Here is a 19,109-nt window from a genome sequence, read left to right on the forward strand (position 1 = left end):
AAATTTATACCTCACCTTTGCTGTAAGGATCTCAAGGCGCCATGCATAGTTTTCCTCCTAATAAGAACAATAAGACCTGCACCAACAGTTGGCACTTCCAGGAGGCTGGGAAAGAGACCTGCCATCATTGCTCTCCCTGACATTAGTCTTTTGGTGCTGTGTCAGCTACCTCTGGGAGGCTGTAATACATGGGTAGGCAAACTAAGGCCCGGGGGCCGGATCTGGCCCAATTGCCTTCTAAATCCAGCCGGGAACCAGCATGTTTTTACATGAGTAGAATGTGTCCTTTTATTTAAAATGCATCTCTGGGTTATTTGTGGGGCATAGGAATTCATTCATTTCCCCCCAAAAAATATAGTCCGGCCCCCCACAAGGTCTGAGGGACAGTGGGCCGGCCCCCTGCTGAAAAAGTTTGCTGACCCCTGCTGTAATATGTCATCTAATATCCCCTACTAACTGCATTTAAACCAAGCTCCTTGGAGTGCAGGAAGACCAGGATCAGAAACTTTATTATCTGCAAACTTTATTATATTGGTTTTATTTTTTCCCTAATATTGACTTTATACTGCATTTGCTGAATTGTTGGTTTTTGTTACTTTGAATCGGCTGACCTGTTTTGTATTTTTTATATATATTTGTATTTCCACTGCTCTCTAGATGTTTTGAACGCTTGGGCGCAGCTTGTTGCGGAAAAGCGGCATGCAGGGAAACTCAATCAATCATTCAATCAATCAATCAATCAATCAGAACATAAAAAAGAGCCCAGATGGATTAGGCCAGTGGCCCATCTACTCCAGCATCCTGTTCTCACAGTGTCCACCAGTGGCGCCATCTTGAATAACAGATTGGAGGCGGGGCAAGTATAAGCCCCACCCTGTAGAATTAATCGCGAAGGGACCTTGACTCTAGGAGTTGGCTCTGATGGTGGCTCCCCCAGACAGTGTGGAAAGCCCACCAGCCCATTTTAACCCTCATATTTTAACCCTGTGAGGTGTCTTACCCAGCTGAGAGATAAGGAGTGGCTCAAGGTCACCCAGTGAGCTTCACAGCAGATTTGGAAACTGCTCTCCCAGACCCTAGTCCGACACTCTGACCAGTCCCCCACGCTGGTTTTCTCCGTCCAAGCTATGCACATTTATTTCACGTATTAATTGCTCACGGCAAAAGGCTCTCTAAGTGACTCACAAACGACAGTTGAGGGCATGGTTGCCACCTGTTCTGTATCATACAGGATTGTCCCGTATTTCAGTGTAAAATGCTACGTCCTGTATTTCAGATCTTTTCTCTTTCTATCTCTGCCAAGTTGGGGATGCTCTCCCAATGCGTGTGTCTGAAAGGGTGTGAGAAAGGTCATGTATTTGAGCTCTGGGTAGCCAAGCACAGACAGATTTACGAATTCACGTGTGCGTCCGTGTGTGTGTGTGTGACAACTTCCAGAGGGGCCATCCTGTTAGGCCACAGTCGATTGTAATAAAGGTAAAGGTAAACGGTATTTCCGTGCAGTCTGGTTTCCGTCACGGTATCCTGTTGCACCAGAAGCAGTTTAGTCATGCTGGCTACATTAAGGTTACCAGATTTTTTTCAATGAATCCGGGGACACTTTTCAACTTCAATGGATTTTGTATGGGGACTGATTTGTAAATCTGGGAACTGTCCCCGGGAAACGGGGACGTCTGGTAACCTTAGGCTACATGACCCGGAAAGCTGTTTGTGGACAAATGCCAGCTCCCTCGGCCTGAAAGGAAGGTGAGCAACCCATAGTCGCCTTTGCCTGGACATAACCGTCCAGGGGTCCTTTACCTTTACCTTTCTAAAGATTGTAATGGATTGGTTTGAAGTCACTTCAGCACCAGAAAGGGTAAAAGAAATCGCCCCCAAACCAACCCACCCTGTCCTGTATTTTGCCAGAACAAAGATGGCAACCCTAATAGCATCACATAGAAACAAAACGACATTGCAATACAACCATCACAATGACCCATAATAAACAGACGCAGCAAAACTTCCGACAGCAGAAAGCAGCTTCTCAATAGGTCACAATCCACCCAGTGCCTGCTTGCCTCAACATTGGTACAGTGGTACCTCAGGTTAAGTACTTAATTCGTTCCGGAGGTCCGTTCTTAATCTGAAACTGTTCTTAACCTGAAGCACCACTTTAGCTAATGGGGGCTCCTGCTGCTGCTGTGCTGCCGGAGCGGGATTTCTGTTCTTATCCTGAAGCAAAGTTCTTAACCTGAAGCACTATTTCTAGGTTAGCGGAGTGTGTAACCTGAAGCATATATAACCTGAAGTGTATGTAACCCGAGGTACCACTGTATAGGATTGTGGGGCCTTTGGTATGGAACAATTTGCACTGTTTCTGCTCTGCCATAAAGTTTAGTTTCCCCCCACTCTGCCTGGGGTTGGGGAAGGACAGTGTGGGGGTTAGGGAAATGTTGGCCCAGGATATTTGCAAGGTGATGTGTGCAGAAGCCTGTGGCACCGTCGTCAGGATGACTAAACGGTGGGAATGCTGTATTACTCATTCCCTCCATCTGAGCTTTGTTTTCTAATTCATTTATTTGCGGGTACGGCACAGGGCTATGCATGTCTAACCCAGGAGGTAGACCCATTGAATTCAATGGAAATTGCTCCCAGGTAATTGTGTATAGGAAGAGGGGCATTTTAACAGTTTCATGCCCAAGTGAGGAGATGAAATGCTTCTCACTCTGGCACTTTTAATTGCTGCTGCTTAGTTTAAAGAATGTTTAATAGATTATTGTATTAATGCTTAATAGATTATTGTATTTTAGTGTTTTGTTGGAAGCTGCCCAGAGTGGCTGGTGAAACCCAGCCAGATGGGCGGGGTATAAATAATAAATTATTATTATTATTATTATTATTAAGAATTAACTGGACTGGGAAGCTGACTGGGAAGTCTTGAGATATGAAATGTTTAAAGGTAACTCTAAGAGGTATATATCTTAATTTAATTGATTTATTTCGGTCACTGACCAGAATGCAAAAGTATGTATCAAATTTTGGGAAAATGCATTTAAATAATAAACTTCATCAGAGGAGAAAGGAACCCAACCTTTTTTTCTTTTTCTTAAAAAAAAAACCTCTGCTCAGCAGGGCCCTCCAGATATTGTTGGGACTACATCATTCTTTACCATTCTTAACCCAAGGTACCACTGTAGAGCTTTCAGCTGGGGCTGATGGGAGTCCAACGCCCTCAGTTTCCACAGCTGGGAAATGGGAACTATAGCTGCCAAGCACATGGGGTGTTGGTTTATTTTCATGAAATAGTCCCCCCCCAAAGAATCAATACTGCTTAACAATTATGCAAAATACGATAGAATGATCAAGACCTCCCTCCCTTCATGCTTCTTTGTGTTCTGTTTGTTTACTTTAGATGAACCAGAATATGGAATCATAAGCGCCAGATTAGTAAAGGTAAAGGTAAAGGTACCCCTGCCTGTACGGGCCAGTCTTGACAGACTCTGGGGTTGTGCGCCCATCTCACTTAAGAGGCCAGGGGCCAGCGCTGTCCGGAGACACTTCCGGGTCACGTGGCCAGCGTGACATCGCTGCTCTGGCGAGCCAGAGCCGCACACGGAAACGCCGTTTACCTTCCCGCTGGTAAGCGGTCCCTATTTATCTACTTGCACCCGGAGGTGCTTTCGAACTGCTAGGTTGGCAGGCGCTGGGACCGAGCAGCGGGAGCGCACCCCGCCGCAGGGATTCGAACCGCCGACCTTTCGATCGGCAAGTCCTAGGCCTCGCCCCAAGATCTGGGAAGGTAAGAAAGCTCTACAATGGTACCTCAGGTTACGAACTTAATTCGTTCTGGAGGTCTGTTTTTAACCTGAAACTGTTCTTAACCCGAAGCACCACTTTAGCTAACGGGGCCTCCTGCTGCTTCCGTGCCGCGGGAGCACAATTTCTGTACCTCTTAACCTGAGGTACTATTTATGGGTTAGTGGAGTCTGTAACCTGAAGCGTATGTAACCTGAAGCATATGTAACCCGATGTACCACTTTATATAAACCAGGAGCTGGAGCTCTTATTACATGTGTATTTCTGAATCAGCGAAGGAGGCATGCAGAAAGCCCTGCTGTCCAGTCCCTAGTATCTCCAGGCAAGGCTGCATGTCCTCCAACTTCCCTGAAAATGTCGGGACCGTCAAGAAAACCCTGCTTCTCACTTGTTTCACGCGGAGCCCGAATTCCCAAGGGGCCTTCCCTTCAGTCCAACGTTTCAACGTGCTACTAGAAGTTCAGATCTGTGCATCCTTCTAACACATCTCTTCGATCTATGCCTCCTGCTCCCCACCCTCATCCTGCCACACTCAATATGGCGTCACTTCCTGTTTTTATGAAAAAACAAGATCCGGGTCACTCGAATGCCCCCCCAAAGTTTCCCACTGTTTCCCCACTACTACAGGCAGAGGGCCTTCTCTTTTTTTTATAATAATTTTTATTATTATACATTTTATAAATTTCCCTCCAATTCTTCGTTCAATCCCGCATACAACAAATCATAGTTATTTTTTGACTTCCTTCAACGTCTCTGACAATCATCCGTAGTTACACCTTTAATACACATTCCCTTCTTTCGTATTGCCATTTTTCCTCCTTACTCCTATTATTTCTCATAAACAATACTTATTTTCTTTTTTTACAGTGCCTCTTTAAATCCCGCTAGCGTTGTGTTCACACCACATATATTTTTCAGATAATCCACAAATTTCCCCCAGTCTTCGATGAACTTTTGATCTTTAGTATATCTAATTTTCCCAGTTAATTTGTCCAGTTCTGCATAGTCTATCATTTTTAGTCTCCATTCTTCTATCGTCGGTATTTCCTCTTGTTTCCACTTCTGAGCCAACAGGATTCTGGCTGCCGTTACCGCATACTGGAAAAGCTTACAGTCCTTTCTTCTGATGTCCTTTCCTTCCATACCTAAAAGAGGTAGGTATGGTAGGCAGAGGGCCTTCTCAGCAGTGGCACCCGCCCTGTGGAACGCCCTTCTACCAGATGTCAAAGAGAACAACAACTACCAGACTTTTAGAAGACATCTGAAGGCAGCCCTGTTTAGGGAAGCTTTTAATGTTTAATAGACTATTGTATTTTAATATTCTGTTGGAAGCCACCCAGAGTGGCTGGGGAAGCCCAGTCAGATGGGCGGGGTATAAATAATAAATTATTATTATTATTATTATTATTACTACTACTACTCAGTTGATCAGTCTCCCATCAAGAAAGTGGTGGGTGGGAGAGCAAAGCGGGCAGGGCCTGTCTGCAAGGCCTCTGCCATGGCTGTGAGGGGCACCAAGGGATTGCTGATCACTTCACTCCGGCTTCCTTCATTCAGCTGCTGCAACTGCATCCCTGCCCCAGTCTCAGAGCGGGAAGATGCAAGGGAGTGGGCACACTGATGTAGAACATGTCCCTATTTTCTTGCCTATTAATTTTTATTAATTTCCCAGTTTTTTTAACAGATTAACATCAAATCAATTCAAATTCAACACATATTTTAAAATGGACTTTCCACACACACCCTTTCAAGATGCTTCTTTCCCCTCCCTCCTTTGCTGCTCGCAGTAAAGTACATTTCCTTCATTTCTAATACTTTCCCATCCATTCTCTCTTTCTGTTGACTGCGCATGTTCAATTCCTGCTTGGACTTTTGTTTAATCATTTCCCAATTGATCAAATACAGTGGTACCTCTGGTTACGTACTTAATTCGTTCCAGAGGTCCGTTCTTAACCTGAAAACGTTCTTAACCTGAGGTACCACTTTAGCTAATGGGGCCTCCTGCTGCCGGCTCGCGATTTCTGTTCTCATCCTGAGGTAAAGTTCTTAACCCGAGGTACGACTTCGGGGTTAGCGGAGTCTGTAACCCGAAGTGTTTGTAACCCGAGGTGTTTGTAACCTGAGGATTTTGTAACCCGAGGTACCACTGTAGAGTTAATCTCTCTTTATCAACTAATACAGTTTATTCATCATGCCGTATATGTCCCCATTTTCATCTGAGGAATGCTGGAGGGTACTGGGCTGGGAATGTCTCCCACTGAAATTCTGGAGAGCGAATGCTAGTTGGTAGATACAGCACTTTGCTAATTGGATTAAGGTTCAATATGAGGCAGGTAAGGTGTACAGGACAGGGAGTGGGAGGAACCAGTGGCCCTCCCCAATATGGCTGGACTACAACCCCCATCAGTCCCAAGCACCATGGCCAATGATCGAGAGCGATGGGAGTTGAAGCCTAAGAATTTTGGATCACCACAATTCCTCCCCAGGGAAAAGGAAACACATCACTCCCTGAGCTAGTCGGAACAGATGATACTTGACCGAATGCACCAGAAGACAAGGCAGCGTTATATGTTTATTATAGGGATGGAGAAGCCTATAGGCCCTTTGGCTGTTGCTGGACTACAACTCCCAACATCCTTGGCCATTGGCTATGCTTGCCGGGGCTGATGGGAGTTGTAGCTCAGCTGGAGGGCCAAAGCTTTCCAACCTCTCTTCACCATAATAGGCAACCTACACTGGTGCCTGCCGACTCTGAGTTCTGTAATTAACGCAAACAAACACAATTGCCTTTTTAAGTAGGGAGGAGAGGACCGCAGAACCATCCTAATTTGATTTCTTGACATGCAGACGGATTTTTAAGTGCCCCGTTGACTGGCATAGGGAGTAACCATTTATTAATATTTTTAAAGAGAGGAAGGAAAATACATTATGAGGGGTGGGGTGGCTGGATGGGGAAGAAACCAGGCGAGAAGCAAGCACAGCGACAAAGCCACCCAGTTCAGACCAGCTGCCAGCCTCCATGCCCACAGTGTTTGGAGGAAGATGTGTCTGCGCCAATTCGGCAGGGATTAAGGGGACTCTGCTGCCAAAGAAAACTCTGGGCTTGTTTCCCTGTGGACATGAAATGTGTGGGGTTTTCCCCCCTCCCCTCTGTTCAGAGAACAACAAAATGATTAGTGGGGGAGCTGGTAGGAGCTTTGAGTACCCCAAAGGGCAGTGGGAAGAGTTCCTAGTACAGTGGTACCTCAGGTTACATACGCTTCAGGTTACAGACTCCGCTAAACCAGAAATAGTGCTTCAGGTTAAGAACTTTGCTTCAGGATGAGAACAGAAATCGTGCTCCAGAAGCAGCAGGAGGCCCCATTAGCTAAAGTGGTACCTCAGGTTAAGAACAGTTTCAGGTTAAGAACGGACCTCCGGAACGAATTAAGTACTTAACCCGAGGCACCACTGTATCTTCTCCAGGAGATGAGGTCTGCTACCTGTGGCCACCCACAATTCCAGTGAGATAACTTCTGTTTTTCAATGGGCTCAGAGATTAAATGGAGGGTGTGTCTGTGTCGGCACCTTTGCCGCTCCCCGCTGGAAATCAATTGTTATTCACCCTTCTATGCCAACCCACCCTGCCAGGTTCTTAAATATAAATGCTGCATGCAAAATCTCAGAATCCGTGTTTGTTTTTTCCTCCGGGGGATGATAACAATGATCTAAGAAGTCACCTTCTGGGCATCCAAGCAGAGGTCTTCTCTTAGACCCTTCCTGCCAACCAAAGGTTGCCTCTTGAATACACAGCTCCAGAGCCCCGGGCAAAGGATTAAACAACAACAACAACAACAACAACCAGAACCTTGCAGACATGCATTGGGGTAGCGTGACCGGGGGGGGGGGGGAGCCTCTTCTCTGCTTGATAGGGAAACAAAGCTTCTTAAGTGTGCTGCAGCATTTTTAAGAACCCATGCAATTTCCAAGGCCTGATTTGCTAATTAGTTTTTGTAAGTTTTGGCAACCGTTTTAAACGGGTCAGTGGGGAACCTGCCCATCTTGCGGGGGGGGGGGGGGGAGATGACAATTTGCTACCAGCCCAGAGTCGATTAGGTTCGGCACAGACTCTGGACCTGTATTCAGATCCTTCCATTGTCAGAAAGCTCACTTGGGTGACCTCAACCATCTCTTATTATTTTCTCTTCAGCTGCCTCCCTTTGTATCCCCATTGGATTTGGGAGGAATCTTCACTCCCCTGAGTTCTGCCTTCCTCGCCCCATAAGGGATTGCCATAAGTAGAGCTAGTTTGTTTGGTGGCCTTCCAGTTTCCTTCGGGGAAACTTGCAGGATGGGTTTTGTTTGTACTTAGGATCTGATAGCTTGCCATGGCAAGCACTTCTCTCCCCAGGAACAGGTTGCCGGCGAATGAATATATGATACAGCCTTCTCCCCCTGTCATGTGTGGTTTCCTTACTTGCAGCCTGGCTCACCTACTTGAGCCAGCTAGAATTGCTTATTTATTTGGGTGGTGCAACCTGTTTGCCTCTTCAAGGTGTATTTGTGTTTGTTCCAGGGATAGCCAAATTGTCCTCTCTCTCTCTCTTTCTCTCTCTCTTTCTCTCTTTCTCTCTCTCCTCCCTGTAGTGCATTTAACTACATCCTGACATAAAGCCATAAAGCTGCTATTGAGCAGAATCCGATCCCAGAATGAGATAAAAAGTGATCAGATAGCTTTATAAGACTGTTCAAGCATTCTGAATGACTAGGTACGCTCAAATGGAGGAGTTAGGATTTATTTCTCATCTTTAAAAATCTGCGCTGTTTTGTGTTTTATTGCCGTATATTTTTTACTGCATTCCTTGTCATTTTTTTAATAACTCATTTTGAACTTTTATTGCACGTTGTGCGGAGAACTCTCCTCTGGGGTGGTTAACCAATTTAAACGAACAAGCAATGAGAGATTCAAACAGACAAGCAATTAAGGAAGAGATTTGGCAGGTGACGCTTTTCTTAACCAGGCACCTGTTTACAACCCTAGATCAGGACCTTAAAGAAAAGGAAAATGGCAACCTTAATTGATAGGCGGATGGATGGATAGTCCTGCCTTATGGGGTTGGACTAGATGTCCTTTGGATCCCCCTCCCAAATCTCCTGTGCCCCGACCCTGCCTGGCAAAGTTGATGCGAGGACAATTGTTAAGCCCAGGCAAAGAAGTGCTACGCGGAAGCAGCAGACCGCAAAACTGCTGGAACATACTAATTTCAAGCAGTGCTTTGCACAAGCCGCCCCTTTGCTCTCAGGCACCGCCAAGGGCATGCCACTATCCTTATTTTCTCTCTCTCTCTCTCCCCCCCCCCAACCTCACCTTTCCCTTGTCCGTTGCTCACTCACCAGCAGATAGATGCTCCCTTGGATGAGGAATATGAAACAGCACCGTGTCAGCTGCATTTTCTTTTCAGCCTCTCCTCCGCCTTTCCCCTCCTCTTATCGATATCTGGCTAAATCTGTTGTGCCTCCTTTTTTCTGCTGCTGCTGCTGCTGTTTATAATCTGGCCTCTGGCTTCCTACGATCTCCCCTTTCCAGGTTCCATCTGGCCGCCTCCTTCCAGCCAGGCATGGATGGGCAAAACAGGAAAAAAAGGAAGCAGGAACAGCCCCACTGTCTCAACCTCTGCAGTTGGAGAGCTCCATGGGGCTGCCTCCTGTCTGCTTCCCTGCTTTGCTGGAGACTCTGGCAAAACTCACTCCAGTCCCTCGCTCTTTTCTTTCTCCCTCTCTCCCTCTCTCCACTAGCTCCCTCCCACTGACAGGTGCCACCACTGGAGCCGAGGAGCCCTGCCTTAACCCCTTGCCTGCCTGCCTGGCAAACTTAGAAACTCAGCGCAGAGCTCCAAAGTTGGCAACAGTGTCCGAGAGAAGACTGCGCTCTGCCTCTGCGTTGCCCAGGTTAGGCCAGCATCCTGGGAAGAACGGCTGCAGGTAGGTCGGGAGCGAGGAGGGTGCCGATGTCCCCAGGGTCTTGTGGCCGGAGCTTGCTTTTAGGATGTGAAAGCTGGTGTGTGTGTGTGTTGGGGGTCGTGTTGTTGTTCCAAGGTGATGCTTGGCAAGGAGGAAAGAGAAGTTCCTAATCTGAGTCAGGGGCGGACTCCCAGAAGCTGTTTTCAAGGACAAGGCTGTGTCCTTGGTCTGGGAAGGTTCAAAGCAGCTGACCTGAAAACAGAGACGTTTATGTACCTTTGTCTCCGTGAAAACCTTTCGATTAAAAACAACGATAAAAGAAGGAAAGAGGGGAACCTTTTGAAAATGTGCAAAGCTGCTCTGGGTGTAGGTTAAAGACAAGAGCCCTTGGGGCAGCCGGTATGACTCACAAGCAGGCTTCAGATCTGCCACATCCAGGCTTTTATTTTTAAAATGATGTATCCCGGTTGCATCCTGCCCATCTTGAATCCCAGGGTGACTTTATGCAGCGCCTGGGATCTGGGAGGGAAAATCTGAGCACTGCTTTCTGCCTCCCACTTCTGAACAGAGGGTCCCGATCCATCTCCCAGGTTAGCCTCACCCGAGAAAAATTGTGCTCTTGCGCAGCTCCCAGTCATTTCAATGGAGCTTGCGCAGGAGAACTTCCCGCTGGGCTGTGTCCATATGTGATGTGCTTCCAGTATTAACTGCTCCCCCAGATTGATTGATCTGGTATTGATTGAGCTCCTGTCTTCCTCCCGCTCAAGGTTCTGCTCTGTTCTCGTTTAATGTTTTAAGCTGGCTTTTAATTGCATTGATTTTTAATTGTGTTTTTGTCCCTCATTCCCTCCCCCCGTCCACATCACCACGCCTGGTTGAGCATCTTTTGCAAGTGACAAAGTGTCTATGTTTTAATACACATAAATAATAGGGAGTCAGATCAGTTTTGTCTGCCGTGCTTGATGGGGGCATCCACCATAGCACAGCTGGTAGAGCATGAGACTCTTAATCTCAGGGTTGTGGGTTCAAGCCCCACGTTGCGCAAAAGATTCCTACACTGCAGGGGGTTTGACTAGATGACCCTTGTGTACAATTCTCTGATTCTAGCTGCCTCACCTTACCTTCTTCAGACTTTCTCAAAGAATTTATACGAAGGTGTGAGACCAGGCTTGCCTTGTGCTAGCCTGAATGGGAAAAGTAAACCCTTGGGCTGGATCCAGAGCTTCACTTGTCCATCTCCAGTTCTTTGGCAAAGGCTGCCCTTAACCCAGTGGAGTAGTACATTTTTAAAATTCAGAAGCTCAGCATGAAAGTCCCCGTAGCCACTTGTCCCAAGGGAAAACCCCAAAATGCCAGCAACTGTGTTGATTAATTTGTATATCTACAGGGATATCTATACACACCCCAGTAAGATCAGAATCATAGAATTGTAAAGTTGGAAGGGATCCCAAGTCAATGGTTCGAGTCCTGCCCTCCAGAGAAGAGCCCACCTAGTCCAGCTCCCTTTTCTCATAATGACCAACCACACGCCTATGAGATGCCTGTAAGCAGGGCCAGAGTTCAACAGTGCCTCTACCCACTGGTGATTCCCAGCAGCTGTCATTTGGAGGCAAATTGCCTCTGACAGAGGAAGTAGAATATAGCAGTCAAGACTTGTATCCATTGATAGCCTCCATGAATTTATCTAATCTTCCTTTAAAGCCACAAAGAGTTGTAGCACATAACATAATGCCCACTCGGTTAGGATCCACATGATCAGATGAAGAGACCGTCTTGACTAGGTATAAGGCAGGCTCAGATGTTCTGTAGCTGAGAAGGCTCATAGCCCAGAGGTGCATCACGTGGTCTGCATGCCAGAAGACCCAGGTTCAGTCCCTGGCGTCCTCCGGGAGGGATGGGAACGGCCTCAGTCTGAAATCTTGAAGAGTTGCTGTGAAACAGTGCACAAATTGGAAATTAGGGACTCTGTGGCCATCCAAATATTGCAGGACTCCAGTCCCCATCAGCCCCAGACAGGGATGGTGGGGCATATCTTCCAACATTTATCCGATGAAAATAGATACGTCCTATTCCATAATGATAGATGGGACGTGGGTGGCGCTGTGGTGTAAACCACTGAGCCTCTTGGGCTTGCCAATCAGAAGGTTGGTAGTTCGAATCCCCATGATGGGGTGAGCTCCCATTGCTCTGTCCCTGCTCCTGCCAACCTAGCAGCTCGAAAGCACGTCAAAGTGCAAGTAGATAAATAGGTACCACTCCGGCGGGAAGGTAAACGGCGTTTCTGTGTGCTGCTCTGGTTTTGCCAGAAGCAGCTTAGTCATGCTGGCCACATGACCCAGAAAAACTGTCTGCGGACAAACGCTGGCTCCCTCAGCCTGTAAAGCGAGGTGAGCACCGCAACCCCCGAGTCGTCTGCGACTGGATTTAACTGTCAGGGGTCTTTACCTTTTATTCCATAATGATAATAATAATTTTATTGTTTATACTCCACCCATGTGAACCAGCTTGCCCCAGTCACTCTGGGCAGCTTCCAACATTTTATATATATATATATATATATATATATATATATATATATATATATATATAATGATAAAACATTAAAAGACTTCCCTATACAGGGGTGCCCTTCAGATGTCTTCTAAAGGTTGTAGAGTTACTTATCTCCTTGGCTCAGGGGTCGCATAACTCCACACCCTCCAATATTTCTCTGATGAAAACAGGGACGTCCTAAGGAGAAGCAGGACATTTGGGGATCAAATCAGAAACCGGGCTGGCTTCTGTAAATCCGGGACTGTCCCTGGAAAATAGGGACACTTGGAGGGTCTGGTGGGGGTTGTAGTCAGCAATATCCAGAGGACCACCAGTTTTCCATCCCTGGTGCAGAGGAAGCTCTGCTAGATGGACCAACGACCTGATTCAGCTTCCTGTTTGTACAGCACAGGCTTTAGTTTCTTTCCCAGCTGCATTCCAGGTGAAATTTCAGAAGGTGGACCCTTTCCCTACATGGAGATTCTTTTTTTTTGGGGGGGGGGGAGAAAGATGTCCCTGTTTAATTTCTGCCTGCAGTGCAGCTGTGAAATGCACAAGACTCTGGGAGAGGAATACAGAGAGAGAGAGAACATTCCTAGATCAGCCAAACAAACTACCTGCAGCCTAATTGTGTCGCACCTCTAGAGACCGTTGAATATTACAAATGACTTCACAGCTTGATAGTACATTTTTGTTGTTGTTTAATTTAGTCAAGTTTTATTATATGGCCAAGGGCTTCACGGCGCTACAAAGACAATCAGTCAAAAGCATATACCGGTAATACAAACCCAAATGGTTTGGCCTACGCCAGATCCAAACCAATTCATCACTCTTGCTTTTCAATAAATGCGCTCATTGAGTTTTCGAATCGGCCCCATCGCTAAGCCTCAGAAACCCTTTTCGGTTTGAGTGCACATCAATTGCGCAAATAAAAACCAGACTGCACCGCACAGTTGCTTAAGCTCTCGACGTTTTCAACCTCTGCCTTCTGATTTGGGAGCTTTTGCCTGTAAATCTCAGATATTGGAGTGGAGGAAGGGAGCGGTGAGTTGCTTGCTGCTACCTTGTCGAGGACTGGAAAATACTCTGCACATGCTTAGAGGTGGGTCTCCGGTTTGAGATCACAGCTTACAAGGCTGAGTACTGGAAAAAGGAAAAGCTTGGGGTGAACTCTAGTGCAGGAACTGGGGACCCGTGACCCTCAAAATGGTGTTGGGCTCCAGTTCCCATCAGCCCCGGACAGCATGACCAATGGTCAGGGATGATGAGGATGTAAAGGTTCCCCATCGAGATATGGGCGTTGGTCGTGTGCTAAAAGGACCAGCTAAATGTTGGCAAGTCTATTTATAACATCAGTTTAGAAATGCGACTGCAGAGAAGGAGGCAGTATTTTGAAGACGAAACTGGCCTTGACCAGAGCCTTTCCGTCTTTGCCGGCAAATATCAGCTGGTGAGGGTTTATTTATTTTTCTGGAAGGTTTAATTTTATGTCAGCACGGTCACAGAAATAACACACAAATACCTGTCTGCCATTTTTAGCTGGCCTATTACACCTGCTGCTCTTTCCCCCTTGGATGGTCCCTAGAGATAGACTTTGGAAAGGGAGCCAGCGACGGCGGCTGGTGCAATATTTCATCACAAACCATTTCACCTGTTGGGTGGCCTTAAGAGAGATTTTCAAAAGCCCTTCAGCTCGGAGAAGCGTTCAGTGATGACCAGGTTCGACTGGTTTATAGTAAACAGAAAATGGGGTGTGTGTGTGTGTTAACTCATTCCTCTCAAAACGAATTTCAAAATGAGAGAGGAAATGAGACGTTCCTTAATTCTGAGGCTGTTCTTAATGAGAACATACGGAGTCAACGATGCCTGAAGCCTCTGAAGCCCAGCTCCCTCTGTGTCTATGTAGCTTTCAGCTGTATACCAGAGATACTCTGCATATGCTCAGAAACACTTCACACCCCCACACCCCACGTTCCTTCATTTTCTGAACAAAAGAGCTCTGTACTGCAGTCCTAACCGCTCTCATTTGGGTGCAAGACCCACTGAATTCAGCAGAACTTACTTCTGAGTAGAGATGGCTAGGATTGTGAAATTGACTGTGTGGTGATGTGTTACCGCCCTGAGACCTGTGGGTATACAAAATTTAATAATAATAATAATAATAATAATAATAATAATAATAATAATAAAGGCTTAAAGGCTCCTGGCTCAGATGGAGGCAGGGTAGCTGCTCCTATTTTGGGGGACAAGATATCTAAACTACACACGCCCCCCCCCCAGCCAGCTCAGACATGTCACAACAACACTGAGGGAAGGGATGAGGGAAAGAAGCATCCAGACAGCACACCAACCCCATCCCATGCCAAGGAATAGCTTGCTCTCTTATCTCCATGCCCTGAACAGAGACTTGATGTCCAGCAGACTCCTTACTGCAGGGATTGGGCACGATTTTGGCCTGGCGGGTCAGATATTTATCTCTCCCCCCCCTCAGCCTCATCGGACAAGTTGGAAAGCTGGGTGAATCATCTGGGTGGCCATGCCTGCTTCCCAAAGTTGGGGTTGGGAGGAGAGAGGCTTCCTGCCAGCCTGTTCCATGCAGGGAAAGGATTGAACCCTCCACCCAGCAGGATTGAACCCTCCACTCATCAGGGGTCTGCTTTGCCAGTTCGTTCCCAGCAGGGAAACAGACCCCAGCAGGACCGAACTCTACCCTCCTGTCTATCAGCTGTCATAACCCAGAGACACCAGCTGACTGGCAGGTGAGCATAGTTTGGGGGGAGGAAATGACCTCATGGGCCAGCATGAGAGGGGACAAGCTTGGCTTGGTGGGCCAGAGGATTTGCACAATTCTGCATGTGCCAATAGCTGCAAATGCCGATGCAATTACTCTAAATGAGGGGTCAGCAACCTTTTTCAGCCGTGGGCTGGTCCATCGTCCCTCAGACCTTGTGGGGAGCCGGACTGTATTTTGAAAAATATATATGAATGAATTCCTGTGCCCCACAAATAGCCCAGAGATGCATTTTAAATAAAAGCACACATTCTACTCATGTAAAAACACCAGGCAGGCCCCACAAATAACCCAGAGATGCATTTTAAATAAAAGGACACATTCCACTCATGTAAAAACATGCTGATTCCCAGACCGTCCGTGGGCCGGATTGAGAAGCCGATTGGGCTACATTCGGCCCCCGGGCCTTAGATTGCCTAGCCCTGCTCTAAATAGAAATGTGAGACATCTTATCCCTACTGGAGAGGATTTGGACCTCTGTGGATGCTCCATCTGTTACCTGGATGTTGCTGATGAGCAGCTTCAAGGCTCCTGATCTCTCCGGTTCTTTAACACCAGGCAGCCTTTCAAGTAAAGGACTGGGCTCCGTAAAAGTAGGACAGATGAGCACCCTACTACATGGCCAGAAATGAGCCCATGCTCTTGGAAACACGTTTCCAGACTGAAGCCCAACTCTTACAAGGCTGCATACACAACATGTGCGTGAAGCCTATCTCTCCTCCTTTGCCATGGGAACTTTAGTTTACAGAACTACAATTCTCAGCACCTTTGAGGGAGGTGTCAAATGTGCTTGAAATGGTGTGTTTCCTCTAAGACTGTGCTGGAAATATATGATATTATGAAAGCTCTTTCCCCCCCTCCCTCCCTTCTCAAAATTTTTCTAATTTGTGCTCTCAGCCTGAGTGCTAAAACTTGCTTGAGGCATGCAGAGTAATAAGAGGATTCCTTTTTAAATTTATTAATGAGCGCACGCAGAGTGCTGTTTTGTTAAGGTGAGGAGAGTGTTGTCGGGTTGGCGGTTCTCTCTCTGTTCGGGGATAACATGCTGGCAGGGGTACCCCAGTTCATTTCGTTGTCAAAGCAAGGCAGCAAATGGCAGCCCCCTCCCCCCCCCCACATTGTATAGCACCCAGGATCAGTCAAGTTGCTTTGTCACCCAGCCCCAAGACATTTTGCTGCCTGAGTTGGAGGAGAAGAAGACGGTGTCCTCTTCCTGCTCCATATTAGGAAGCCAACTGGGTCGGCCATTGAGTCTTAGGCCCCATCTGCACTATGCATTTAAAGCAGTATTGTTGTTGTTTAGTCGTTTAGTCGTGTCCAGCTCTTCATGACCCCATGGACCAGAGCACGGCAGGCACTCCAGTCTTCCACTGCCTTCTGCCTTGCCGTGGTGAAGGGGCTTGAACAACTCAGAGAAGCTATGAGCTATGCCATGCAGGGCCACCCAAGATGGACAGGTCATAGTTAGAGTTTCGACTAAATGTGATCCACCTGGAGCAGGAACCGGCAAGCCACTCCAGTATCCCTGCCAAGAAAACTCCATGGACAAAGATAACAGGCATATAAAGGTTATGATGCTGGAAGATGAGCCCCTCAGGTCGGAAGGCGTCCAGCATGCTACTCAGGAAGAGCGGAGGACAAGTACAAGTAGATTCAGAGTTGATGGAGCGGCTGGGCCAAAGCCGAAAGGTCGCTCAGTTGCAGATATGCCTGGAAGTGAAAGGAAAGTCCAATGCTGTAAAGAAAAATATTGCATAGGAACCTGGAATGTAAGAACCATGAACCTTGGTAAGTTGGATGTGGTCAAAAATGAGATGGCAAGAATAAATATTGACATCCTGGGCATCTGTGAACTAAAATGGACGGGAATGGGCGAATTCAGTTCGGATGACGATCTTATCTACTACTGTGGGCAAGAATCCCGTAAAGCAGTATTATACTACTTTAAATACAGTGGTACCTCGGGTTAAGAACTTAATTTGTTCTGGAGGTCCGTTCTTAACCTGAAACTGTTCTTAACCTGAGGTACCACTTTAGCTAATGGGGCCTCCCGCTGCGGCTGCCACGTGATTTCTGTTCTCATCCTGAAGCAAAGTTCTTAAACCGAGTTATTATTTCTGGGTTAGCAGAGTCTGTAACCTGAAGCGTCTGTAACCCAAGATACCACTGTAGTCATGACTCCCCACCACCACCACCGCAAGGAATCCTGGGAAGTGCCACTTGTCAAGGGTGCTGGGCGTGGTTAGGAGACCCCCCTACAGAACTATCATTCCCAGAATTCCCTGGGAAGAAGGACTGCCTGCCTTGAGGCCCATGTGGGTTCCTTTCCAACCTGACCATGTGACGTTTGCAGAAAGTTATGCAGTTAACACACACACACAACTTGAAGTTCATTAGTTTTATTGCACTTTGGGAATTGTGGCTTGAGAGAGTGGCTGGCTGTTTTGGGGCAAAATAATGTAGAGACTGGATCATGAAGCCAAGATCCAAAACAAGTTGTGATGTTCAAGGCTTACCTAGCGCAAGCATCACCAACCTTTTGTTTATGCCCAGGGATCGCATTTGGGTTTTTGAGTTAGTTGCAGTGGGTATCACTCCTTCTAGTCTCTTCACCCTCCCTCCAAGAGGCAGAAAGAGAGAAAGCACATGCTTTCCCTGGTAAAACCTGGATCTGGTAGAATTAATCTGAACCCCGAAAGGCACATAGAGCTGAAAGGGGAAGTGTTACGGAGCGCCGCTTTTCCAACTTCCTCCTCCTATGCACTTTTCAAAGGAGAAAATTGTACCTACCTGTTATGTATTGAAGTGCTCACCCTGGGCCAGCAGGGGGATACTGTAGATAGTTTTCACTCAGGTCCACATATGCAAATAAGGGATAGAAGTGACGTTCAGTGATTGGATAGTTACAGAAAGTGGTTACTGTTGCGTTGTAGTGGAGCTCTATATAAGCAGGCTGGCTGAACCCTTCAGTTCAGTTCTGTTCTGGCCTGTGAATAAACAAGAGCTGTTTGAAGAATCGCTGTGTGGTGTGCTTTGTTCACCCACAATTTAACACTACCCTCTTTGCCTCACAAACAAGGGGGGCAGCACGTATGGGGAGCTCAGGGGCTTCACAGGCACCAGTCAGAGGCCTCGAGGGTGATGCTGTGCCCACGGGCACCACGTTGTGGCACCTCTCAGCACAGGGCTTTCTGCCCTACCATCCCTTCTGCATGGACTTGCTCTGTGTTCTCTGCTTGGCTCTTGGAGGGATCTGCTTTGTAATTTAATTTAAACATATATTTTTTTAAAAGATTTCTTGGTTTACAAAAGTATGTGCAATGTCTCTTTTTTCAAGTTACATTTTCTACATATCAGTTTCATTTGTTGAGACATTAGTGAGATGAGAGCAAACAGAAAGTGAAGGAAGGCTGAGATTAGTGGTTATGATGACTGAAGGCTCAGCAGCAAATGGCCAAGGATGCTTTTGGAGGTGCCCCAGTTACACAGAATGAGCTTGGCATGCCTGTTTGACCCGTGTCCAAGTCTCTCTTTCTCTCCCTCCCTGTCTCTCCCCATCTCCCTTTCTCCCTCTGAATCTCGCCTTTTCTTCCTCCACCGCTACTTTCCTTGAGATGGTGCTGCCCTCTCATGGGCAAAGTTGATGGAAATTTTTTTAAGAAATCCAATGCTTGCATGGTTAAAGTTGCAAATTGCATACCCCACCTCCACATTTCTCCGATGAAAATAGGACCACCCTCTTCCATTATTATTATTATTATTATTATTATTATTACACACCCATCTGACTGGCTTACCCCCAACCACTCCAGGTGGCTTCCAAAATACAATGGTACCTTGGAAGTCGAACACAATCCATTCTGGAAGTCCGTTCCATGTCCAAAACATTTGGAAACCAAAGCACAGCCTCTGATTGGCTGCAGGAAACTCCTGCAGCCAATCGGAAGCCACGGAAGCCACACTGGATGTTCGGCTTCCAAAAATCATTGAAAAACCAAAACACTCACTTCTGGGTTTTGATCGTTTGGGAGCCGATTTGTTCTGGAGC

At 46.9% G+C, this 19,109-nt stretch overlaps 1 protein-coding gene and 1 long non-coding RNA gene across 2 annotated transcripts in view; both read right to left on the minus strand.

Annotated features, from left to right (window-relative positions):
• The window catches only part of NXPH3 (neurexophilin 3), a 28,086-nt gene extending 18,564 nt beyond the window's left edge, over positions 1–9,522 (minus strand). The window contains exon 1 of the mRNA XM_079950053.1: positions 9,172–9,522. Coding sequence (XP_079806179.1) covers positions 9,172–9,228 — 57 coding nt within the window. The 5' untranslated portion in view covers positions 9,229–9,522. The remainder of the gene's footprint in view (positions 1–9,171) is intronic.
• Positions 1–19,109, minus strand: part of LOC307201141 — a 394,453-nt gene that overhangs the window by 122,451 nt on the left and 252,893 nt on the right. The gene's annotated exons all lie outside the window — the stretch shown is intronic.

Source organism: Podarcis cretensis (assembly GCF_951804945.1).
Source record: "Podarcis cretensis genome assembly, chromosome: 13".
Taxonomy (NCBI): domain Eukaryota; kingdom Metazoa; phylum Chordata; class Lepidosauria; order Squamata; family Lacertidae; genus Podarcis; species Podarcis cretensis.